Source organism: Molothrus aeneus, chromosome 10 (genome assembly GCF_037042795.1).
Source record: "Molothrus aeneus isolate 106 chromosome 10, BPBGC_Maene_1.0, whole genome shotgun sequence".
NCBI lineage: Eukaryota > Metazoa > Chordata > Aves > Passeriformes > Icteridae > Molothrus > Molothrus aeneus.
Genome location: NC_089655.1, coordinates 8,541,205 through 8,567,844, shown reverse-complemented (window position 1 = coordinate 8,567,844; position 26,640 = coordinate 8,541,205). Strand labels below are relative to the sequence as shown.

Here is a 26,640-nt window from a genome sequence, read left to right as displayed (position 1 = left end):
AACAGCATTTCACCTGACACCTTTGGTAACCCAGCTACACTAACAACATCCATTTTCCCAACCCACACGTTATATGACAGTTAAGCAATTATTTTCCAGCTCAGTAGGTTTTACGGTCAAATTAGAGATTTTTCTCTTTCTGGTTCATGGCTAATAAAACTTTGACTGATGGAAGTAATGATGACAGAATATGGGATAAGGTGGGCTGCCGCTGGCTGAGAGTCAGGGCACGGGACACTAAACTTCATTCAAAAGCCCTTTTTATTCCACATGACTTACAAATGCAGTAAAATTTAATCCTTCTTTTTAAAGGAGTACAATCAAGTCTAAATCACATCAATCCTTTGTTTACATTAGAAATCTAAGTCATTTGTATTTTGAAAAATTAGATTTTGCAAGCAAAAAAGATGAGAGATTAAAAGATTAAACATTTCCTTCACAGAATTTTTTTTCTTTTTGTTGAAGATCAAAAAGCAGTCGCATCTTTCAAAAGCTTCCACAGCAGCAATGGTTGTGTTACTTTTCCTGTGCCTTCCTTCCTCCTCCCAGCCTCAGGAGTTAAAATCAGGCTATAAAGTCATACGCAGACAGAATATTTTTCAGGTGAGACACAATCAGAAGGGAAACAGGCAGCGAATAAAGGCATCCGAGCAGCAGCACCTTCCAAGCACGGAACACGGGCGGCAGAGCCTGCTTTGGCTCCGCTGAGCCCGAGCGAGCCCCAGCGCCGCAGCTCCGGCAGGAGGAGCAGGAGGAGGAGAAGGAAGATGAGGAGGAGGAGGAGGAAGAGCTCATTTCCTCTGCTGTCCCCTCTCATGCCCCCGCCTCCCCTTCCTGCTCGGGACGGAGGGAAGCAGAGAAGCACTCTGAAGCCGCGCACTGTCGGGCACGACTTCGTCCCTCCGCGTTAGCGCGTGCCTAAATCCTGTACCCAGGGACGGAGCATGGCACCATCCGTCCCCGTCCCCCGGAGCCGAGCACCGGCCGCTCTCAGCACCCCGGGCCCGGCTCCCCTCACGGGGCCCGGCTCCCCTCACGGGGCCCGGCTCCCCTCACGGGGCCCGGCTCCCCTCACGGGGCCCGGCTCCCCTCACGGGGCCCGGCTCCCCTCACGGGGCCCGGCTCCCCTCACGGGCCGCGGCGCGACGGCGCCACCTCGCGGCCACCGAACTCCCTGCGCCTGGGCCGCGCCCGAACGGCGCAGCGCCGCCCGCGCACCCCGCGCAGCCCAAGGTTTTTAAAACTTTAGAAGCCAGTGCTGTGTCACTTACCAGAAGCACCACTGAAATGAGAAACAGCATAAATTTTAGCAATAAATCCATCACCTGGTTTCCATTCTAACGTGGACTTCAGTGTGTTTTCAAGCACTTATATATCCGTATTATTACATGTAAGACTTAGTCCTAAACAATTTTCCTTGGAAAACACTATCACTCACCTCTGTAGAAGACTGTCCATGTTCTGTAAACAGGAGAATGGCAGATTTCCAGGTAACACACCTATTCCATAGCATTAAATGCTGCCTGCTGACTGCAGGAGGGAAAGGTGAGCCCACTGCTGATTCATGTTAGCCAAGGAAAGCTCACAAGCTCTTGGACTGCTCATTAAAATTCATCATAGCCATTCTAAAAAGCAATGGGCCTCCATTTATGCCAGAGGGAAATTTAACTGAAAATATATTGGACAAACAAGCATCAGCTGGCCAACAGTTTTAGTTGTAACTACTGTCCAAGATGGAGAAGGATCCAGGCTAGATGCCCACCAAATTAAGCAACAAGTATTTCTAGATCCCAGAATGGTTTAAGGGGGTCTCTTTCTCTTTTGCACTGGAAAAGGCTTTTCTCAAGCTTGTGCTATTTGTGAAATTTAATGTTAGATATGAAAAGCAACCATAAAGGATATGGTTCCTCATCTATGGTTCTTACCTTACTTTTTTAAGTGGATATATTTCTCAGCATATGACTACATTAAGCAAATCTATTTCCTCTTTTTTTCCTCTCCTAATCATTTTCTGCAGCTTTATTCTGTCTATTAAACTGGGAAAATACAAGGGAATTCTGGGATCTGCACTGTAGGCAGAGCACTGCTCGATCAGTTCAGCTGACATGAATTGATACCAACCTAAAGAAACCTCAGCTGAAACACCATCTCCATCCCTCAGGCCACTCAGCTGCCTTCAGAATCCACTACCTGGCTGAGGAGGTAACATCACTCACCTATCACAAGCAATGTGATGGGTGTTGCTGCAGCACCTTGGGAAGCATGAATGTCTAGTTCCTCTCCTTTCCTTGTTTTTCTCCATTTCTTGCTTTACAGGTATAACTTGTTTCTTTTTTTGTATTTCAGCAAAACCAGGATATGATGTTGATCCATTGATGAACCATGACACACCTCCAATTTACACATGTAAATTACACATGTGCACATTTACGCATAATGGGGCTACTTCAAAACAATCCAAGGCCACATTTAACCCATTTTTTCTCTTTATACTTTTCTGAGATGCAAGGTGGCATCATTCCATATTAAAAAGTATTTAGCTAGTAACAAAATACAATTAGCCTTTGCCAGTCTTTGGAATTGATAGCTGTCACTACAGCTGTTAGTGCTGCATTTAGCTGCCGTACTCTAAAAAAAACCAAACAACCAAATCCTATTAAATACATCACTGTTGTCAGGTGGGTGGTTTTCCTCTTCCCAGCAGACAAATGTAATCCATTTTTTACTCCAAGCAGCTGTTTATCTCCCCAGCTGCTAGAGTGAAGCAGAGCCTCTGTTCCAGGGTACTGTTACTAAGATTTGGACTCCATGCAACTTTCACTTAAAATTCAAACCTTTCTTCAAGCCCAGCCCACCCTTGCTGTGGGTCACTTCTCCCTCAGACCCTTTGGAACCCCACCAGGAACCTGGCTTCAGGTTCTCCTCAGGAGCCTGCAGCAAGCCACCCATCCAGATTTCTCATTGTGGTATGAGCACAGCCTGACAGCCAGGCTAATGTGAACCCTCAAGTTCAGCCAGGATCCAAGAGCAGTGAATTCCAGTACCTGAATTCCAGTCAGCACAAGCCTCCTTTGGTACAAACCTTTATTATCTCACACCTCCTTGCCACAGCTTTCATTGAAACAACTGACATTCATATTTTACAGGTACCATAAAAAGTTACAAAGCATAAATTACACTGTGTAGTTCACGGAGTAAAAATACTTGAGGGTTGACTTTCTGTCAACAGAATTTGGCACAGAGGTGTTCACACATGGGGAACAGGCAGAAACTTCATTCTGAGCATGGCAGGCAGGCAGTGTTTGCAGGTTTAGAGGCAGAGCTTCTCCTATTGATGGATGGCTGGCTTTACCTGTGGCATTGAAGGGCACAAAGAGAAACACCCCAGGAAGCAGGCCCCAGGCAGAGTGGCATCCCACCAGGAATGTGAGTGCTGCCTAGCTCTCCCAGGTGCAGCTGGGGCAGGGTGTCACCATTCCTACCAGCTCCTTGCTCTTGCTGTGTCCAGCATGAGCTGCAACTGGAGCCTCTTGCTGCAGTAAACGTGGGCAGCTTCCTCTGCCTGCAGCAGGGCTGGCATTGGTGCCTGTGGTAGCCAAAATGGGTCTGTGGCTGCCAGGGCTCTGGCCTTTAGGCTCAGGGTTGCAGGGCTGCTTTATACATCCACATTAACACAGAGGTAAATATTTCAGATGACACCATGTCTATCACATTTAGAGACAGAAGTTCTATTTTAAAATAGCCCTGAGTACACTAGACAATTGGTTAATAAAAGGTAGTTTGGAAGGACCATCATAAGCAATATGCAGTGGGTAACTGAGCAACAATAAATATTTGAGTTGTTTGGAGATTTTGTTGGTTTGTTATTTTTTTTGTTGGGTTTTTGGTTTTGGGTTTTTTACCATCTCCATTATTACAAAGCAATGACAGTATCAGTAGCCATAGCAACACAATCCCTACTTGTTCTACCTGAGCCAGTTATGGATGGTACAGAGAGCCCACAGATAATTTCCTCATGGGATTCAGAGGAAAACCTGTTTATAGGGTACCCTTTGGACCAGATATTGTCCCAAAATCAGTATCCACATATTCCCTAGAAGTTTTGATTAATTTAATCTACAAAAAAACATTGTTACTTTCCATCCTCAACCCAATGCTAATATTCTTAAATTTACAGCCTGATCTTCTGTATCATTAAGGTAATGGAAAAAGAACAGACTGAGAATGAGAGGAAATATCTCATTAGAGCAGGTAATCTAGGAGAGCACAGTCTGACAGACTCCAAATCCTTCTCTCTTGAATAATCCTCACTACTCATCAGGGCAAGCAATAAAGAGTCAAATCCAAAGGAAATTTCACATAGCTGGCTAAGACAGAGCAACTGCTCAGGGATCATCAGTTGGTACAATCCTCAGGACCCTGAGACCTCTTCCCAGGTAACAAACCTGCCATGTTTGACCTCCCTAGAAACATGCCCTTCCAGAGCTGAAACAGTCCTGATCTTAAGCTGGTGTCAAACATGCACAGGCACAGTGCTTCCTCTTCTCAAACCCTGCTCCTAAACCCCATTTTTGCTGAATGATAAGCCACCACTCAGTATTTCCCATGCATAGAGACCAGAGATCTCAACCCAGGGTAAGGTGGGCAGAAAGTGAGGAAGCAAGGTGCCTGCACAGTGATCATCAGTGATCAGCAAAGGCATGGGAAGGGAGGGCAAGCACACATGGCACCAAGAAAGCTCAGGAAGAGGTGAATTGTGGGCACATTGACAGCAGTCTGTCAGGGAAGAGGGGTTTCTTAAGGCACTGCAAATTCCAGCCCTGGTTGCCAGACTGTTTGTGTCATTGTAGAGAAAATGAGAGCAGGACTCAGTGTTGTTTACATCCGGATGACAATAGGATGACAAGAAGGAAGAGCCTCTTAAGGAAACCAACTTATTGCTGGAGGGTTTTTTGGAGCACAAGCAGGTCTCTATCTGGCAAATACTTGTCTGGCTTTGGGCGTTGGTTCAGTCACAGTTCAATCCACAGAAGTAATTTCCACTCTTTTCTATAAACACCTTCCTCTTTCTAAGGATTTCCAGAATTTCTCTGTAACTTAATTTCCAGAGTTCTACCCTGTTCTCAAAGCCCCAGGGGTGTTTCTCCCAAGAGCCTCCAGCCCATGCAATACACAATGTGTCCAATACTGCTGTTCCTGGAGCCACCTCCATGCCCAGCTGAGCCAACTGCAGATGCCCAGGCTGCCTGACAAGCCCATGCCTGACCTGTCAGAGCACCTCACTGATGGAATATTCAGGCACCAAAACTACTAAAAGCAGAGCAAACTCTTCAGTAACATCAGACTGCAAAGTCTGCAGGCAGTCAGAAAGTACGTGCAAATACAACAATTTATCTCATAAAAATTCAGTAATATATTAAAATTTTTTCCATACACAATAATCTCCAAGACCCAGGCATTTTCACTGAAAAAGAGTTTGGCTAAGATTTTTTTTCGTTTCTTTTCTGAGGTGGATCTCCACATTTAGGATAAATCTTTTCTCAAATTCAGGCACCTGGTTTATATACAACGCACCCTCTTAACCTGCTGCACCCTAGAGCTATGCTCACACTGCCTTGGCACTGCAGCTGTGTCACCCTGCAGCACCAGTTCAACACATCCCCACTTCTGTCAGTGGGGAAAAAAAGGAATTATCAAGTACATTTTCCCTGGTGAAATTTCAGAACTGACTGAACAAACTGGGCTGCACTTCCTTCTGTGCAAGTCCTTGACATAGGATTATTTTTAATTTGCACAGGTTGAAAAGTTCACATGATTCCCTCCTTCTCCTGTCCCGTGCCTGCCACCTCTTCTGAGGCTGAAACTACCAAAGCTGCTTCATCTTCCAAACTTATGTTCCAAAGCACAGATTGTCCAGAAAAGTCACATCATTCAGTGCTTCCCACCACCCAGCACACACATGGACACAAAAATCTCAACACTGTTCTCCAGACAGAAGGTTTGCTCTGCTCCATGACTTGGACAAACCATTTTTGCCAATATTCAATTCAGGGCTGGAGACTCTTATTTATTCTTAAATTCTCATGTAAGTGGTTTACAGCAGCCATCTGCTGAAAACATACACCTTCATTCCTGTGGAAGAGCAGCAGGGGTTTCTGACATTCAGAGAAGAACCTGATGTCATGTTTGATAAACGCTGGTAAATCTCTCAACCTCTAATCAAAGGCTTCTTTGATTTATGCTTCTGCTACTGATCTCATGCTGGGGCAATTTCCTGTCCTCAAGCTGTGGTAAGAACATCTGTGTGGAATCCCTCACTCACATTTCTGGCACACATGAACCTAAAAGGACAACTCAAAACAACACTGGCTTCAAGGCTTACATCCCAATGATCCCTCCCCACACCACCCAAGAATAAGATAAAAATCATTAAATCCTCTAACAATCTCTTCTTAAAAGTATTCCTTACATAAGGATAATTACAGATTGCAAAATATGGATTGCAAGAAAGACATCTTTGAGCAGACACTGTTTCTTTGCATGAGATTTGGAATTACAAATTGCAATTTGCTACTCGAAGATGAGAGATTTATGTGCAGGGATGCCATAATTGCTTTTGTGTTCTTCAAATAATTTCTTCAGTTTCTGCAGATACAATGCATGTAGCTGATCAATTTCTTCAGTGGTGGGGTTCAAGTTCTGTTTTACAGGGATGGGGCTTCCCACTGTAAATCAAACACAACAGCATTAGCTTCACTGGCATCTCTTTTTAAACAGAAGTAAGAAGTAAGGGATTAAGATTCTGTAATCCCATCCAGATTGCAGAATCACAGCACAATTTTCTTACCCTGGGGCCTGATCCTGCCTTTCACAAGCCTGAGCCCTGGGTCTGGTTTTTCACTGACTTTTGCTGAAGTTCAGATAAAATTAATTAACACCCCCACCCCCCAATATTTCAGTTTGGCAGCAGATGAGCGAATAAGAAGAGTGATAAACTCTAACTTGAAGGAGCAGTTTACACTTCAAGGTACAATCCTCTGGGTTATGTGCTGTCTACAAGTTCAACACAGTATTTAAAAAATGTACTGTCTCACTGTCTTCTGATGTGAATAGTAAAACCACTCAGTGTGAGGTGTGCTTAAAGGACAGTGGTGCCCTCAACCACACTGTCACATGGACAGGACTGAAGGAAATATTTATCTTCCAATTTATTCAAAATGGATATCACTGCACCAGAAATGTGACCTCAGCCTAGGGATGGGTAGCATGTAAATTCCCTAAACCTGTGAGGTGTCTCTGAACCATCCATTGCCCACAAATGTCACTGGAACCAAAATGTTCTCCAGGCACCGTGCAAAGCCTGCTACCTGCTCCATGGGAGGTGACTCCATGGAAATCCAGAGAGCAGCCTTGTCTTCCACAAAAGGCTATGGCTAAAAAGTGGATTGCTAAGAGAACCTTCCCATGATCTCAGTCTCTGCTGTGTTATTCAGTCATTAGATTTTGACAGCTATTCTTGCATTGGAAGCACCAACACATTAACAGACCCAACTGGGATTACAGAGGAAGCCTAGAGAAACAGAGAGCTAAAAGCACCCTCTGGACTTTTCCAAAGGCACCTGAAAATTCCTGTTAATAGATGTTGCCACTTCAGATTGGATGGTGATGACTAAAGGGAAGCCTAACCAGAACCACAAAGAGCTGAGCCTGCATTTTCCTGCTGCAGCTCCAGCTGCACCAGCTCTCAGGCCTGTGTGGTGCTGAAACTCAGACTTTACACAGCTGGGGTGGGAACCCATGCCTGGATTGAGCAATACCTTAGAGGGGTGTGAAATCAATATACATACAATACAGGATTTCCAGAGGCAGGACAGGAAACAGCAAACAGCCCCCAAACCCTTCTGCAACAGTCTCTTCTCCCAAGAATGAAGATTTCTTGTGGGATGGAAAACTACACTCATCTCTCTAATATTATGTGCTTTAAGGAACTTGCTTAATTTGATATTTTAGAGTTGTTTCTATTTCTGTAGAGCAGTAATAAAATTTAAAAAAATAAAGGAAAACCAAAAGCACTCATCAAGCCCAAAACACTCAAATTCACAGATCTTGGCTTGGCTGAATGGCTCTTGGATCCATGGCTTCTGACCCAGGACTGGAATCACCCATACCTGGCCACGTTGGCAGCACAGCTCATCACCCCAGGTGAGCTCACTGCAGCTCTCAGGAGCTGAGGCAATGCTTTCAAAGCCATGTTGAAGCCAAGAACACCCCACACACTTCCAAGGACACAGGGACATTGTGATGATTCTCAAACACGGGGAAAGACACACAAAAGGCAAAGGACCTTGTGAGATCTTACAAGTTCTGTATCAAGACTCTGGTCTTGCTGATTTGTAGCACTCCTGTGCTTTTGTCATGATGAAGAAATGCCTCATAAAATAAGACATTTTAAGCTTCAGAACAGCCCTGGTTTCATCAGCCCAAAAAAATAAAAAAGCAGATTATAGATCTCATCCAATACATCTCATTCCAAAGCTTTGATAACTTTTTGGCTTTAAAATAAGTGGCATTTTTAGCCTGCCTGTGAACCATGCAGGCATTAAAAATTAAATATTTTCAAAATATTCAGCTGCATGAAGTGATAAAACACAGATCTGCTTGAAATTTAACATAAAAAGAGCTATGTTTTTGTCTTAAACATTTTTATTTGTTTAATACTATAATCAAATCAACCCCATAAAAAGGGAGGGCCACCTTCAAAGTCCTTTGTAGAAAAGCTCAATTTTCTTTAGTTCACTCAGGTCAGAATCTGGCTAAAAATTATTTATCAAAAAATTTACAGAGAGACAACTATTGCCTTTGCATGAGACCCAGCAGCACCTATTTTGTAAAGGTGTGGTTGTCAATAGCACTAGTAAAACCATGAAAAATATGTTCAGTGAGAGCAGATGAGCAGTAATGAAAGCTTTTGGGGAAAAACACTCTCCCAAACTGCCTGTTGATGTGGCATGCACACTCCCAATTAAACATTTTTCCCTTTCCAAGGGAAAAAGCCAAGAGGGAAGGAAACACCCTAAAGACCTGCAAAGCCACCTAAGTGGCAGCCTGCCCAAGGGCTGTGGCACCACTCCCTTGCTCCTGCATCTCCCCCTCTGGCCTGATGAGCACCAGCTCAGCACCACACAAGCTCCTTCCAGCAGCCCTGATCCAGAGCTCTGCTGTACCTCAGCTGCAACATCCAACTGGTACTTCTCTGCAGAGCTTAAGAAATGAACTTCTGGGCTTCACATAAAACATCAGAACCCACAGCAACAGCTGCAGAGCTGTGGCAGCCCTCTCATAAAAACTGGACAACTCTTGGATTTCTTTATGGATTGCCAAGGATAGGAGCCTATGGATAACTGAGAATGAAGAGTAAGATTTGGCCAGAAAAGGGAAAGGAAGATAAGAACTGCCCCCTTTAACTGGGAAGGACAGTAAAGCTCACATACTTGTTTTAGATGCACACAAATTAATTCTGTTAGAACAGATTTATAAATTTACAGATATTAGCAGCACATTGATGAATTTTTAAACATTTGCAAACACATTAGAAAAGGTGCAGGGAACTTACCAACAGTGTGAATAGGTTGCCTGTAAGGTATTAAGCCAAAACTGTATTGGAATACTCCTCTAGCATGAAATAATGGCAAAGCAAAGCCCATTATCTTTTGCAACTTCTCCTGTACATTCCTAAGCCATGAACCTTTGGGGTTTGCAACTTGCTTGAATAGTTCATTTTCACCAAAGGAAAACACTGGGACCAGATGAGCCCTGTAAAACAAAGAGGACACTGAGAATTCTACATCAGCCTGCGCTTGCACTGCAGTTCACATCAGCAGCATGGAAACAGTTTCACAATAACCAGCACAGAGAGTTTCAGCAGCTTTGGATTTCATCAGCAACAGGCATTCAACTCTTCTCATGTGCAGCAGCTTTTTGGATGCCTTGGCTGGTTGGTGTTTAAAAAAAAAAGTGATTGGCACACAACTAGCAACTTGCTTTTGGCAGTATTTAGTTGGTTGGTACCTATTGCAATTTGTGACTGTTTGGAATTATGAAAATGAGTTATTGCATATATCATAAGTATGTCTTTATCCACCACTAATTTCAGCACGTCCACCCTTGTTCCACTACATTTTTTCCCTTGGCAAGCAAAGGAGACTCAGTGCTAACTTTATAATGCTCCCAGCTGGGTGGCATCAAAACCAGATCTTGGCTTTCCCTTGTCTTTTGACCGGAGTAATGCGTGCCCTTGATTTCAGCACAAAAACCTTGATAAAAACCAGACACCCTCACAGACACGAGTGCAATGCCAAATTCCTTCTCTGTGTCCAATTTCCAGCCAAACCCTGCTTCCTCGGACTTCTTAGAAAACAGAAGCTGTAATCCATTATTACCAGAGGTCACATCTTGCCCACAGAAATTACGTGAACCCACTTTGGCTCTTGCACAGCCTAATGAATTCTCATTCAGTTCATGAATTGGCCTGGGAGGAAAGGCACTGACTAGCTCCTGGACAAACAGCCTGAGTGGATAAATCAGTGCAGGTAAACCCAGCATTGTATTTAAAACCTTGGCTGCAGTATGGTTTTTTATTAATGCTTCATTTCATTAACTATTCTACAGAGTTTAGAGAAAAAAAAAAAAAGCAGGGTAATCCTAAGCAGTCTCTGAAGGATTCAGGGACTTTTTCTTTACTTAAATCTTAGTTTCTGTATCTTAGCACTATTCTGTCCCCACTACCTTTGAGAAAAACCTTACTGTAAAATAGCAGTATTGCTAGAACATTGTCAGAATGAGTATCTGCAGAGCTGTGAATGCCTGAGGAGGACACACTGAGGACAGACCTGGCTGGAAGCACTGAGTTCTGTCAATATCCACCTGTACAGTAAAAAACAACTGCTTCAACAGCTTCTTTAGCCTGAGGACTCACACAGACTATCATTCCCACAAACTGTTCTGACCAGTGTCTGCTCAAAGTTTCTTCCTCCAGTGGATTTATCACCCTGCCACCTGTAAAAGAAATATCAGAAAGCCTGGTACTTACTGTGGCTGTGTAAACACACAACTTTTTACTACAACACTAAGACAAACAGGAACATCTTGTGGTGCAATAGTTGTGGTGCCCTGACACTGTGGGATTTGCTTTAATCTAGTGAAGACTTTTGCAAGATGCTATGTAGGAGGCTGAGACAGAGAAATAAGTAACTTATGATTGTGAAATTAAAGATAAGTTATCTGATTCATCATTTGTTTTGTGTCTTTAGGATTTCTTCACTTTGTATCAGATATTTGTACTACCTTGGACCAAAATATCTTTTGCAAAAGTGCAGAGGACATTTGCTGACATATTCAGGCCACATTTGACAAGCTCCTAGCTGAGGAACACAGGAGTCAGGACCAGGGAGCACAAGCCTCTGCACTGCCCCTTCCTTCCTGAGCTGGTATTTGCTGCTGCAGATCATGAGCATCAGGAATGTGTGCAGGCACTGGTGGCAGATGGGGCTTGTCATCTACTTGGCCCTTTCATTTCCAGTTGAGTTGGAAATTTTCTTGCCATTTTGTTAATTGTTAAAAACAAGACTTCAAAAGCAGAAGCAATTACTGGATGCCAAGTCTTTGGGCAAGACCTCTGTTGGACTTGCACGGTCCCCCAGCCCTGCTGGACAGATGAGAAGTCAGAATTCCTGTGCTTCCCACAGAAGCAGGTGTTTGTGCTGGTGTTTGTAGGAATGACTTGGAGCCTGCTGCTTACATGGCCATGTGAGTTGTAGCCCTTAGCCACTGGGGCAGAGACAGGCACTGCCACCCAGAGGAGGGCTCCAGGCAGCCATGACCCTTTCAGAAAGATGAGGACCATCACTGGAATCTAAGTAAGTGAAGGGGTTAAGGGGCCATTCCTGTGTTTTGTAAGTGTCCCACTCTTGCTGTTTTGTGTTGGAGATACTTTTGAAATCAATGTCTTGAGAGGCACAGGTGTATCTGATTTCTCAATCCAAATGAATTTAGATGAGAGATAACCACCACCAACCTTTGTGATATGACAGACCAGACATCTACCAACATACTAATAAAAAAAAAAGTATCTAAATATTCTTCTAATCTTTATGGTTAAAACAAATAAAAGCTAGTGAGTGTTGAGGATCCCACTGAATTAATCAACAGTTGGACTAAGGACTCATTTAGTCAGTAAACTCCTAATTCAAATAAACAAGTATTTTTTCTGGGTACAAATTAGACTAGAATGTTACATTCTGTTGGCACAAAAAATTCTTTATGAGAATCCTAGTGATATGTGTAAGAAACACCCTTGGAATTTTGGCATAGAACAGTTTCTAGTTTTTTGCACTCTGTGTAAAAGCAGAGAGCCCCTCTTCTCAGAGACCACCTTTTCTCCAGTTAATAGCTTAAAAAGCTCTTACAGATTTCTCAAGACTAGTATTTTTTCTCATTGCTTCACATGTCAATGTTTAATCCTGGGAGCTGTTCAGAAAGTGTAGCTGGAACAGAGCATTGGTTTCAATATTTCTAATATACAAACCATCTAGACCAGTCCAGAACAAACACAGTAACTTAGACTGTGTAAATCACTCAAAAGACATTGATACCATCTCTGTTTAGTAATACACTGATGGCTGCTTCATAGTAAAAAATTATCTAGTTTTTCTTGAGATTTTCACCAAAAATTCCCAGGAATTTACTTTTGCAAATGGCAATCTTCAAAAGTCTTCAGAAAACAAATCTTCCTAGATCATAATTCTCAGTGATTTAATGAAACAGAGCCTGGCTATCCAATTTGTTTGTTTGTTTGCTTAAAATGATAAGAAAATTCTACCTTAATGTATCTTTAATTTACAGAACAGAAAGGAGAATGTTGGCCCTACTCAGAAAACCAGTCAAGATTTACTAATATTGTTTCATAATTCTTACTCTTTGCTAGTACAAGAAACAACTGAAATAAAACAAGATATGCTAACAACAACTACTGTTACAAATTATGAAAGAGAAAGGGAATTTTCAACACTCCCAGAGTGGAACTAGGTGGACAGATTGGCTCCTGTGCCAGATATCTGCATGTTCTTAGACACTCAAACCCTTCCAAATTCTCTAATTTTATATAATATGAACTATATTTAAGAATCAACCTACATTCAAAGCATGCTTCATGGAAGACCTACCCATGTTTCAGGGCCATTTTAATAAAGCCCTTCCTCTTGAGGATGTTCAAGGTGAGACTTCCAGGATGTGCATTCAGAGACTCCTCTGCTCCTCCAATGACAATGACAGATGCATGGCCCCCTCCTTTATTGCTCAGCACATGGGAGACACTTTCCTTGGATGCAGAAACCATTCCTTCAGGAGGAAACATTTTAAGAGTGACCACTGGATCCTCATGTACAAGTACAGTGGAATTTAAGAATATTTTAAAATATATAATTGATGTTTCAAAATTATAACAGCACAGAGCAGATTTCAAAGGTTTGGGTCAAGCTCCTTACTCTGGAACAGATTTGGTTTTGGGCACATGCTTTGGTTTCACACTGATGAGTTAAATGCTGTTGCCTATTGCAAGAGTTTTGAGTTCTTCAGGGTGTGCTCTTCTGGCAACTTAACTCCCCCTCAGAGAGCCTCTGTGCCCAAGAACAGGAGGTGAATGGCAGCAGATACTGCTGAGAGGCAGCAGCTAGAGCTGTACAGCAGGTGCATACAAACACGGGCACAGAGGGGTTAACAGAATGTGTAGAGGACTTGTTAACTCAAATATGGAGCTACAGTGCCAAGCAGATCCCTCCACTCTTTTCACAGCTATAAAGCAGCAGCTCCATCTAAGGCAATGCCCTGACAGCATTAGAAGAAGCAGAAAAACACACTTCTACCATTCCTAATAACTGCATCAGCTCATTCTCTAGTAACCAGGCCCAGGCACTCATCAATATTTAGGCTAAAATAGCAGATTATATGAAGCTTTTCTGGTACTCCTGCTGATATAGATACTTCTAATTGGAGGTACACTGCTGTACAGGACTTTATCATCTCCTTAGGTCTTGCTCTGGACTTGGTGCTTTGAAAAATCCATGTTCCACCAGATATGCATCTAATCTTTCAAAGGTTCCTCTTCCTTCTTGCCCTCTGTTTCATTACACTGTGTTTAATTCATATAATCTAAGCCATGTTTAATTACACTGTGTTGAATTCATATAATCTAAGTGACAATTTAGAGATCAAGTCTAGTTTACATTGTTGGTTTTACAGAGCTGGTATCAAAATGCACTTTTGGATGTTCTGCTCCCTGCTTGGTCTTTTTACCAGTACAGACATTACAATTTGGATTACAAAAACTTGGGAAGAGAGGGAAGATGACTGTGATCTACTTTTGGGAGCTGGCCACCAAGAGGAATAGCTTGCAACTGGAGCAAGTCCAGACCTCAGCAAAAAGCAACATCCATTTGCCACATCTGCCTTCACAGTCACTGCTAATCTGAAAATTCAGCTGACCTGGGACTCGCAAATAATTCAAGTGGTGCTCATTCAAGTCACCATGCATTTTCCCTGGAAAGAAAAGCAGAAATCACTGCCTTTCCCCAGGACAAATGTGTCTCCTGCTGAAGCAGAGCTGCCCTGCATGCAGGGCACTGCTCCATGCTCACATTGCAGCTGTGCTGCCAGAGGCAACAACTGCACATGTTAGACAGAGAAGAGAAAGAAAGGGACATGAAACATTGTGCCAGCAGTGTGGCTTTCAGGACATGGAAGATTTTGCAAGAGTCTTATTATTGGAGTGGTGATCTGTATTACAGCAAAGGTCCCCTCTCATTTATCGGCTGCATACCTGTGAAAACCGAGCTCCAATGCTGGCTCTTCTTCAGTGTGCTTTTTACTGCAGCTCTTTCTCATTCTGCAGGTAAATATTTGTTCCCATGGGTCAAGATGCCAAAAACATCTGACTTCCAGACAATGATTAAACAACAGTGTTTAAAATTGCAATGTTCTACCACTGCCAATCCCTCACTTTGCAAGCCTCAAAGAACGCCCTCAGAAATTACATTTGCATGGAAAGGCATTCTCTGATATGCTGAAGTTTACATAGATAAGTAATTCTGATATTAATCTGGGAAACATCCTAGGCATGTTTCTGTGCATGGAACAGTGGAACAGCTTCTCTGAGATTGCAGTGTCTGTGTTGCAGTCATGAATAAAGTTAGATCTCTGTCTCCTGAACTTAGTCTTGTGCATCAGAACATGCTTAAATGCTGTTGAGTGAATTTAAGTAAAATAACTCATGTATTAAACCACTGGGGGGGAGCACTAGTTCTTATTTCATTCTTCTCTTTTTTCAGTTCCCCCAACTCAACTGCTTGTTATTTTTATCTTTTATTGCTGTAGTCCCAGTCATGAATATCACCCCTTGATGACAAATGCTTCTCACAACAGAGAAAAAAGGTCTCTCTCTTTAGAGTTTACATCTCAATCAAAATTACACAAATTTGCAACATAGGACTTCAATCAGAAGCAAGTAACTAATTTCTGAGTATAAAGATATTTGTAATGTATAACACTAAGCCCTTCAGGTAAGAGATTAGTCTGAATTTGTTTTACAAGTGCCTGCTAATGACTAAATAAAATTACAAATTATTATGCCCCTCTCTTCTTGTATATACTGGGTACTCAGGACTGCTATCTGATAGTTCAAAGGAAAAGCAGCAATTTCTTTTCAGAAAGAAAAAACAACTCAGTGACATAGTTTACAAAACTATTAATAAAACCTTCCAATTTTGCCACAACAGTTCATCATAAAATAGAGGTTAAATTTAGCACCAACAGTAATCCTTCTGAAATTACTTACCATATATAAGTAGAGGAATAGACTCTACATTTGTAACAGAAGCTAAAATATGGAGCAACAGCTGAGACATTCTGCTTTTACCTACCAGCACTCATTATGTATTCTCTGAAGAAGGGACAGCCAAACCAGATGGGCATGATATGGAGATATGGAGTAAGGCCAGGAAATAAATTTTTGAAAGGAGGATCAGTGCAAAAGTTTCCGAAGGCTCCAGCTACCAGGACCCCATGAGGGTGAAAGCCAAGTAAGTAGTTGTGATTTGGGTTCAGTTCTGAAGTTTTTATAAGCTGAAAAATAAGAGTCAGTGATGGGCATTATGATATTTACCCCAAAAACAACACCTATGGAGATTGCACATTGACAGGACATAGAAGCAATGACAATGAGTTTCCTTTTAAACACTTAAAATTACTGTCCTGCTTTACAGATAAACAAAGCTTAAATGGATGTGTCAGGATACCATGTCTAGATTTACTGTGCTGAAGCACTACCTTGTCACCCAACAGTCCAACTAGAAAACCAGGCCCCGTCCCCTTCTGTCACTAAATCTCAGATTTCCCATGTTTTAAAAAGAAGTTAAGTTCACTCCAGAGAGAGTATTAGAATTTTAGCAAAGATGAGTCTCAGATGTCTGTCCATGGTTATGGCTATTCAAGCTGTTTGTGAGAAACCCTTTACTCACATGAATGGGAAAGTATTCCCTGAAGTACTTCCAGACAGTCCAGCTTCTGACCCAGTGGGAGCGTCTGCCCCCGGTGCATGGCGTTCCCCAGTCCACGTACAGCCACAGCAGGTACAGAACAGCAAGGAACCAGAAATTGCCCAGGATCAGGATCACAAAGAATCCAAAGCAAAACTCTGCTACAAGAGACAAAAAGTGAAAGCACAGCAAGCATTAATCACATCTGTGTCCTTTTAAGAATGCCCAACCCTGATATGTTTTTAGAGATTTACTCAAAATGCATGCAAATTGAACTCAGCTTATTCCACATGGTGCTGTTACAGTGAAGGTGAAACATTACAAGAGTGTATCATCTCAGTCTATTATTTCTCCCTCTACTGCACAACTGGATGCTTGGTAGAGAGCATCTGGTTTACCTAAGGCAAAATAAAAGGAGACAGCAAGAGCTAACAAAGATGTAATGCTTCAGGGAGTGAGAAGAAAGGAAAGCTGGGGAAGGAAAGAAGGGAAAGGGAGCCATAGCAACCTCTCTTTTCTAATTACAGGGATATTGGGCAATCATTTTCTATTCTCCTTCTCAGCTTCTCTACCTAGAATATGGAGTGATAGTTCTACTCCCAGCCAAAAGTGCTGTCACTGGCCAAGGAGATACACTAGACAAAACCAGAACATGGAGAGGTTCCACTTCAGCCACTAAACACCTCAGCCAAAGGGGAAGTTCAGTGCTGCTGTGGGAATACAATAGCAGGTAAGTCCTGATACTTTCAAAGCCAATTAAGAAAGAATTGTAACATCCTGCTACAGTAGTGATACATAAGAATTGTATTATACACAATTCAAAGAGCAGAAAAAAGTTGTTTGGTTAAATATTTTGTGTTACTTGGGGCTCAGCCTTGAAATAATTACTCAGGGAAATCCTATGGAAACTTTATCTTTGTAGAACTTGCAGAATTTTAGTTTTGGACTGTGTTGAAGAGCCGCGGTCTGAGATGTCTGAGGAGTAGGAGAGAGCTGCTGCTCTCTGCCCTGTGGTAGCCCTGCAGCAGCCTGCTTGCTCTGCCACCTCCTGAACAAACCCCATCAGGCTCACGGATCAGATGCTGAAGTCCAGGTTGCAAGGGAGCCAGGGCTTTAACATCACAAATTTATACAGTGGCAAGCAAAACAGGACCTAGCTCTCACTGAAGACTCAATGGGCAGAGCTGGAAGAGCCCAGTGTTTTTCAGAGATATTTTACAATGCAGAAGCAGTAATTTATGTCTCACAATTGACTGGCTTTCATGAGGGAAATATCCTGTGAAGTCCTAAAAGAAGTTACACCAGTGAAACATACTGAGCTAAATATGTCACTAAATAGAGCAGATTTAAAAACAAACACTAGAAGTACTTCAGGCAATAATTTGGCTCACACAATGTAAAATAAATATCACCAGAACTGAAAACTTTAGAATAAGTAGATGAACCAAGAGTAAAACCCCCTCATCCTAGTTCAGATCACCTTCATTCAGGAGAGACATTACTTGGGTGTTGAAAAGTCAGCAGATTCCCTAGACTGTGCAGGTTTTGAGCTGAGATCTCAGCTTGGTCTACAGGCACACTAGCATTTTCTCCAACCTGAATATTTACTTTTTCTGAACTTCAACCAGTTTGTTCCTGAGCCTAGTTTGACTGTGCCTTCAGAATAGAATTGGATATCTTGTCTAGAAGGGGATGAGCATTCACATTTCCAGCAGGAATATGAGCAGAAAAATAAGGAATTGCATTTGCTCTGAGGAAGGGAGAAGAAAATGACCATCAACAAAAGCAGGAGCAGGACAAAACCTACCATTTTCAAGGATACTCCATTCTTCAGTACAGAAGCTCACTGCTTCTTCCTCAAGCAAGAAACCCTGGTCTTGCACAGAAAAGCATTTGAGCAAGAGCTCTTGAAAACACCACAGCTAACTGAGGCCCACAGACCCCCAAAGTCAATGTGGAAAACTCACAAGAACTGAAACCAGTTCTAAGGAACATCATTAATGCAGGACAAGTAACACAGATGAAATATGACACTCCAATTCCACAGGGAATCCCACAACAGCATCACTCCAAAATAGAGCACAGATGTCTATTGAGGAAAAGTCGTTATCTGGTCCTTGAAGAAGAGATCCTGAAACTATAGACATTTCTAGGAATGCTAATCTGGACAGGATGCCAAGGTTCTTGGTTTGAACAAGTATGAGAAGTTTTTTCTAGCAGCTATAAATCAATTGATTTGTTATGCAAGATTTAATAAGTATTTAAATTTCCTACCTTTCCTTTTTGTGTTAAGTCAAAAGAAGCACTTTTGACTTGACACCGAATCAATCACATGGCTTTTTTTAACACAGAATCACATGGCTTTTTACTATCAGTTTGCTAGCCAACAGCTGAAAAGTGCTTTGTAGCCAAGTATCCTTGCTGTGAGAGCTAATTACATCAGCAGTGAGAAGGCCCAGATAGCAGTACTTAATCCTGGGCAGACAAACATCCACCAGATAACAAGCTGGCTGCTTTGCTTTAGCTAGGACACCTTCCTGAGTGCAGGCAAGGTGTGGGGAGATAAGTATGCTGCTAGCACTTCCTCAGGGGAGCTCAGCATCTTGTAGGACAAAGTTGATTAGGGCATTCCCAATGAGACATGTGAGGCAAATTCCTTTTGCCATACCTCCTCATTATTTCAACAAATTAGCAGCCTGCAAGATGAGCTAAACACTGATGACTCAAAACCAATGAGACTGTAAACACAAACCTGATGTTTTCTCCTTCAGACAAGACAGTGAGTAAATAAATAACAACCATTTTAAGTAAATTCATAAACGAATTCCAGTAAAAAGGTGAGTAACTTGGGATTTGTCACTCTACTGCATCATGTCCTTGGATGTAGTTCCAGTGTACAATCTAAGTGTAATTTTTTTGGTTGAACTTGAATTAGAGCTTTGAAAAGTATCTCTGCGATGTACTAGATTTTGGGGGTAGGTGAGGGGAGATGAGGAAATATAGACTAAAAGACAAATCACTGCCAGAGAACTCTGTACATTGGGTTTGTGAACCAATGTTGGTGTGTCACTTCTCCTCCATTTCACATTTGCAACACATGGATACTCATATTTTGCAACAAACGGTGAAAACCACTCTATGTAGTGTGAGCAACCAGCACTGGCAGCCATCCTGCCCAATGATGTTTGCACACCTGATCCTTCAATCATTAATCAGGCTCTGAGTTTGCAACTGGGGACACCAGATTTATGAAATAGTCAAATGCCAGAGATAGGAAGCACAGGTTAAATCTGGAAATTGGAAGCTTCAAATGCATTTGGAGTTACTAAGGCATCAAAAATGTTTGATTAACATCTGTTGTGAAAGCCACCAAATGCAAGATTGTCCCTGGAAGAGAAAGCTCCCATTATGCTCGGAGCAGTCATGGACAGCATGGGCAGTGCAGGTGTGTCCCTGGTGCCAGGGGTGCTGCTGTCACCCCAAGCAGCACTACAGGCTCTCTGCAGTGCTCCAAAAACCATGCAAAGGAACTCACTCCAAAACTGGTTGGGCAGCCAGCATCTGGTGGATGTGGATCAGTCTCCTGTGAGGGCCTTTGTCAGGTTATTGGTTTGGGAGCCACAAAGATACCTGAGCACTCCTGCCAAGGCAGCTGTATCTCAGCAGTGCTGTGACAGCAAACACAAACACTCAGATGCCAAGCTTTAGAGGCCTGTTGATGCTGAAATTGGTTCCAAGTTCCCAAGACCTTCAGCTGGCAAATACAGATAAACTAGAGATACAGAGCATTACACACAACTGACTTGCAGGTAGAGTGGCCTGGATACCATAAATCCCCAAGTTATCAATTGCCAAATCCCAAGACAGCATGCCAAATTTAGTCTACACGTTTCCCACTTCTTTTCTTTCTCCTTAGGCATTCACTGTCACTTATGTTCACATAGGGGTTCTCAGGCTAGGGTCTCTGGCCTGACACAGCAGAGCTGGTTTTTTCTTAGTATTTTTGAGAGATACAAACAAATACACCCAAATACAAACAAATACTTGGTTAAATTCCCTCCCTAAGATGTAGGTAACAGAGGCAGCATTCCTAGAAATACTAGTCAGTAAGTACCCTGTTATTCTCTGTGATCACACTTCAGTCCCTACCCATAGGCCACCAATAAATTTCATGGATAGATGAGTACAGAGTGACAAAAACAAGTAGCAATACCAGCCAGCTTGCTAGAAAAGGCTTATGGAGCTTAGCTGAGGTTTCTTAAGCATCAAAAGAGTTTTGTTTTTTTTTTTTTTTTAAAGGCTTTGAGATAGAACAAAACTATATTAGCTATCCAGCTATAGCTGATGAATTAAATCAGCACCAGATAGCAAATCGTCGTGGCATGTTTGCAGGAAAGGTTAATATTTGCTTTAGCACATTACACTGACACCTTCTTTCTCAACACAGAAACCACTTATTATTCCAGCAGCAATCTCTCACTCTGTGGCAAACGTTTCATCATTTCTATTATTTTGGGGAAGCCAGATCCACAACTCAAAACTGTCTCCAGCAAGTTCAATTAACAGGCTGCTTCATCCTACATGCACAGAAGTTTAATCACTAGAGAACAGGATGTAGTTTAATATATACCAATGTCTTCAGCATACTATTTTGTGGTTTTGTGCATATTAAAGTATACCTTATATTATATACTGATTTTGCATTATTAAGGGGTTTGCAAATAAATACAGGGGTGCCTGCACAACAGTCACTTCCTAAATCCCCAGTGAGGAGACCAGAGATGAAAGTGGGCCTTAGAAAATGCACTATTCTCCTCTACCATCACCTATTCTCAGAGAAAAACCCTGGTATCCCTGCTGGAGAGTTAAACTCCCATTTCCCTCTCTCATTATCTGGCCCAAGACACCACCACTCCACCCAAGGTGCTCAGTTTTGTATTTGATTTTGTACGTGTTCAAACTCCACTGTCCATTTTCACATCAGGGGCACAAAAGTTAGCAGGAGCACATAGCTCACCAACTCACCTTCTAGTTTTACTTCCTTCCAAAACTCTGTCATTTGATTTATGTACATTAGAGAGAAAGGAAAACAAAAGGCTAAAGCACTGGGAAAGCAGCATTTCAACCAAATCTGACTTATTTTTCTTTGTTTTAATGGTTTTGCCTTTAAATGAGCCCTTTGCTCTACCTCCTGATACAAAGTGACCCTCACTGACAGATGTGCAGTATGAGACACACAGCTCACAGCACACACCAAGGATAAATGCCCATCTGCTGTGTGAGAAACAGAAAACCTACACCTGTTCCCAATAATATCAGGATATCAGGCATACTGGTAAATGCAGCAAAATTAATTCAAAGTTCTTTAGAAAAACATCTCCAAGCTTAAAAACAAATATTTCCTGCAAACACTGGGTACATCCATTGCATCCAGTGACAATTCCTTTAGTGCATGTCCACAATGAACCTATGATCCAAAAATGGGGGTTATGTAACCTCTTTGCTTTGTCAGTCCAGCAGCACTTACAGGCTTGGAGATGTTATTTCTCCGGGTGACTTTCTGCCTGGGTTTGGGTTGGACAGTGGCACAGAGTGACAAAGAGCAGCCAGCACACAGGCTCACAGGCAGACATGGTGTGGGTGTTGCATGAACTTGGGACAGGGCCAGACCTGCCCCAGGACTGTCAGCCCCTGGCCAAGCAAACAAATCCCAAATAACTGTAATTACAGACATAAAACTACCATCTGTAAAAACTGTCTGGTTTGGCCTTTTATCCAAAGTATGAGATTGCAAAATTTCATGTATCTGCTGTTTCAGCAGTAAAACACTAATGGCTTGACACTATGCTTCAGCCTGAAGCTGTTTTGGATTTGTGCTTAATACAGTGAGAAAAAACATTTGCCAGTTTTCAGTTTTAACAGCTTTAGTTTTCTGGACTCAAGACCGGTAACATTTGTCTTTCAAAAGACAGAAGCCCAATTAAAACACCTCTCTCTTTCATGGAACTTATATCCAAACTTTTCTGGTCTGATGACTTGGAGAACATAAGATAGAAAACCACATGGCATTTTCAGTCAACACACGGTGGGAATCTGTTAATGGGCATTTCTCTCATCTAATCCAGAAACTCTTATATTCACCCCCAGTATTTCAGAACTTATTTTTGTTTCTGGTGTCATGCCCCTGGATAATGAACAGGCAAATCACTGTTACAAAGAAAACTTGTCTTTTCCCTTTGAGGGTGAACTTTGGCAGCTTGCAGCACAGAACAAGGAAGTACAGGAACTTGCGGCCAGAATTTTAAAGAGGTTCCTTTTGTACCTAATGAAATTCTGTGCACATCTGTACAGCTTTTTTGAGACAGAGGCATGTTTACTCTGCCTATGCTGCACAGCAGAAGCAATGGATCTCTAGTGCAGATCCAGCCCAAGCTGGTACACTGCATGAAGAAGCAGAACTTTGCTTGTTCCAGGCTGCTGCTGCTGGTTTTTTCAGTATTTGCAGACTGATTCACTCTTTTTACAGTGAGGATGAGATTTAGGCTTCAACGACTATTGCATGTCTATATTTCATGCCAGCCTGTGAGTTGCACAAGTAAGAGGGCATTTTCAGTCATCAATTCCACAGTCTCAGAAAACCATGCAGCATTACAACAAAGCAAGCCTGGAGAGCAAGGGCTTTTATATTTTTCAGCCAGGAAGATAAAACCAAGAGTCTTTTATCCAAGTCACATTGTGAATTCTAAGTTGTAATAAGCTCACATTCCCCTTACAGCTTACTCAGTGTGCAAAATCACTTTTTCACATGTCACTCCCCAGATTTGAAGCATATCATTGACCAATTCAGGGCACTAATTTACAGTTATCTTACTTCATCTGTTAGTCCTACAGTTCATTTTACTAAGCTATGGCACATTACAACACACCTAGATGGACAACTTCAGCAGCTAAGCCAGTACCCCATTTATTCACTGCTCTAAACAGAATCCCTCTATCTATATCATGAATCATTAGCTGTAATAGGGCATTATCTGTTCAAGTTTTCACATGCAGATATGTAACACAAGGCAGACAATCAAGATCGTGCTTGGCATAAACTAGTTCCAGCCACACACAAACCCCCAAAGAACACCTAAACCTCCAACCTAATCTGTGATGAACTCACACAGTATTTCACTTGTCCCAAGGCATCCCCTCCCTGATTTGAAAGTGTCACTATTGAATCCAAAGCTTACAAAGAAATAACAAATGTTCACAAAAAAAAAAAGGCTAAAAAATCCAGACATAGGGGCAGTCCAGAACATCAGAAATCAGCCCATTTCCTACTGCTTTAAGTCATTTAAGATTCATCCATCTGAATTTTCCTGCAGCTAAGTGAAACGTTTTGGCCAGATCACTGGCTGCCCTTTCACTTGAAAGCATCCGCCTACGAAATGACAAGGTCACATTGGTCAGCTCTAAAGATAAACATCCCTATGGTGCACAAGCAGATACTTATTATTGGAATCAAATTGTTAATCAAGCATTCTTGCAAATCCATTTTTTCACGATCACATGAACTCACTATACTCAACATAACCAGCCATAAGACCATTTCTGAGTTGATTTTCCTTGACATTCCCAGGCAGTGCCAGCTGCAGATGACAGCTCCCTACTTTGCCCGCTAAACTACAGAGAGGGGATTTTCTGCATCCTGATCACTTCTAGTAAGCACAGGAAGATATGGTTTTCTGCAGCAGTATTGCTACATTAAGGCAAAAAAAAAAAGTTTTCTTCCACTGCCCCTGAGCTTCCACTGCTTTATGAGACTTAAATAATGGCTCATGCCAAGACCTAACTAAATAACAGAAAATTAAAAGTACAGACTACTTAAAACGTAGCCACAAACAGAAACTGTTTATCGTTTAACTACGTATAATTTTGATGCAACAGAACATCTGCTGATTAATCTGCAAAGATGCTTCATACCCCTCCATACTTCCCCCAAATTTTTCATGTGTGAGTTAACAATCTAAAAAAACCATCTGAAAGACATCAGACCACCTGTAGGATAATATATTTGTAAGACATACAAAGAAAATAAGTGCACACTTTTTACCTTGTAAATCCTACAGCATAGATGATCTTGAAGTGTTCCAGCATTTCCAGTGATACTATTCAATAACTACTTCCCAATTTATATAATCCATGGATTTAGTCTCATAGAGTTAAGGTTTATCTTACCTTATCAAATGATTCATTTCATCAGATTCAAGATACCTACCCATGTGAATACAATTTGCTGCTGTGAATAGGTGCTTAATGATAGGGGTCTATTAAGATATTAGGAAAATTAATTATAGAGTAACAATCAGTAGAAAAAGATTACCAAGTAGAATTAGCAACACTTTCTTAAAGCCAGTGAGGATATTTTTCATACACTTACAGAACTGTCTGCATATGAATCAATTCACTGACAATGCCCATTATTTTTCATTACCTTGTTAAATGAGAATTTTATTGAACTACAGCATATAAAGTTATTTTACGAAATTATGAATGAAAACAGCATTAGTCATGTAGCAGACTTTATGCTCATCTTCGATAAAAAAGTTGCTGTCAGAAACCTACTGGGCGTCCCAATGAGGAGCTAGCGACACTAGCTTTTTGGGCTCATATTTGAAGCAGAACCCACAGAAAGAAACAGACCCCCATAAAAGAGAAAAAAACATCCAAAGCTTTCAGGGAAGAAAGAAGTGCGATGCTCCAGCCCGCCCGGGGATCGCCGGGGATCTGCTCGCCCCCGGCCGCTTCTGCACCCACGTGGAGCCACGGCTGGCACCGAGCGATGCCCACGGGTAACACTGGTCACGGAAAAAGTCGCTCCTCGCCCTTTTCTCTCAGGGGCAGGGGCAGGAAGGAGGAAGGCTGTTACCCAGCAGGAGGAAGGAGAAGATCCACTGCAGAACGGCGACTGTCTGGATCCTCCTCTTTAGGGGGATATTGATGGGGGCAAACTCGACCTTCATGCTGACGGAGAGCAGCGCGGGAGGCACGGAGCTGCCGGCTCCGGCTCCAGCCGCCGCACCTGCCCGCTGCGCGCCGCTCTGCCGCGGCCCCGGCCGGGCAGGACGCGCCCCTCCCGCCGCCGGCGCTGCCCACGGCCGCGGGTCCGGCAGGCGGGGACGGGGAGGCGGTGCCGCCCGCCCCGGCCGCGGGAAACCTGATCCTGGAACGGGAGCGGGCAGAGCCCGGGCACGGCTGCGGGGGCTGGCGGCGGCTACACCCCCTCCGCCCACAGGCGGCTGGAGTGGGTCCCCCGGCCCGGAGCGCCGCGCCTGCCACCGCTCGGCATGAGCGGCACCGGGCGGGGGCACCGCGGCTGTGTCAGAGCGAGCCCCGCGCCTGCGGACCCAGGTGCGCCCTGACATCCAGCACCTGCGCTGCCCTGCCGGGCTTTTCCCCTGGGAGCGCCCGGAGACCCGGCACTCCGGGGCGTGCTTAAGGCTCTTACCATTAAAGAGCTTATGGAGCTGACCCAGAACTTAGAGTTCCTGCAGTGTTTGGCGTCAAGAGTTTCGTTTTTAATTACACCAGCACACGCACAGCCTCCTCCCGCCCGCGGCGCTTTGCCCGGGGCGTCCGTGACAGGGATCGTCAGTAAATAAAACTTCGGCGTGCAAAAGAAACCACCCCCCGAAACTTGCACAGCGTTGCCCCAGCTGACACCCCCCCCCTCCTTCTCCCTGGGGACGGCGACAGCGCCAGGATTCACCATTCCCCGCGGGGACAGGGATAACGCTGGGAGCCGCGGTCCCCACGCGGGGATGGGCACAGCGGCACCGCCGCGACTCGCGGTCCCACACGGGCCGCCCCTCCCGCCCAGCGCCGGTGACAGCGCGGGGCCCCGGCGCGGGCTGATGTCACCGCCGTAGCTGCCCGCCGCGCTGCCGGGGCTCGGCGCGCCGCCCGCCCCCTCCCCAGGGGCAGCACGGGCTCCGAGCAGCCCCACGGCCGCCGGGGCGCGGTGTCACAGCGCCGGAGAGCGCGGGGGGCGGCGGGCGCGGCCGGGGGT

At 43.4% G+C, this 26,640-nt stretch overlaps 1 protein-coding gene across 1 annotated transcript; it reads right to left on the bottom strand.

Moving 5' to 3' along the window:
- Positions 1–3,070: 3,070 nt before the first annotated feature.
- Positions 3,071–25,676, bottom strand: MOGAT1 (monoacylglycerol O-acyltransferase 1). Its single transcript, XM_066556517.1, has 6 exons — positions 25,501–25,676; positions 16,569–16,747; positions 15,972–16,173; positions 13,221–13,395; positions 9,614–9,813; positions 3,071–6,725 (listed from the first exon to the last, which is right to left on the bottom strand). Exons 1-6 carry the CDS (start codon positions 25,592–25,594, stop codon positions 6,571–6,573), a joined length of 1,005 nt encoding a protein of 334 aa, XP_066412614.1. The 5' UTR covers positions 25,595–25,676; the 3' UTR covers positions 3,071–6,570.
- Positions 25,677–26,640: the final 964 nt, after the last annotated feature.

Excerpts from the sequence above, each read along its gene's own strand:
- MOGAT1 (XM_066556517.1), bottom strand. The coding sequence starts at position 25,594 with ATGAAGGTCGAGTTTGCCCCCATCAATATCCCCCTAAAGAGGAGGATC. Across the intron at positions 16,748-25,500 it reads CTTCTCCTTCCTCCTGCTGG|CAGAGTTTTGCTTTGGATTC; the intron begins GTAACAGCCTTC and ends TGTCTCTTGTAG. Across the intron at positions 16,174-16,568 it reads GGGAATACTTTCCCATTCAT|CTTATAAAAACTTCAGAACT; the intron begins GTGAGTAAAGGG and ends CTTATTTTTCAG.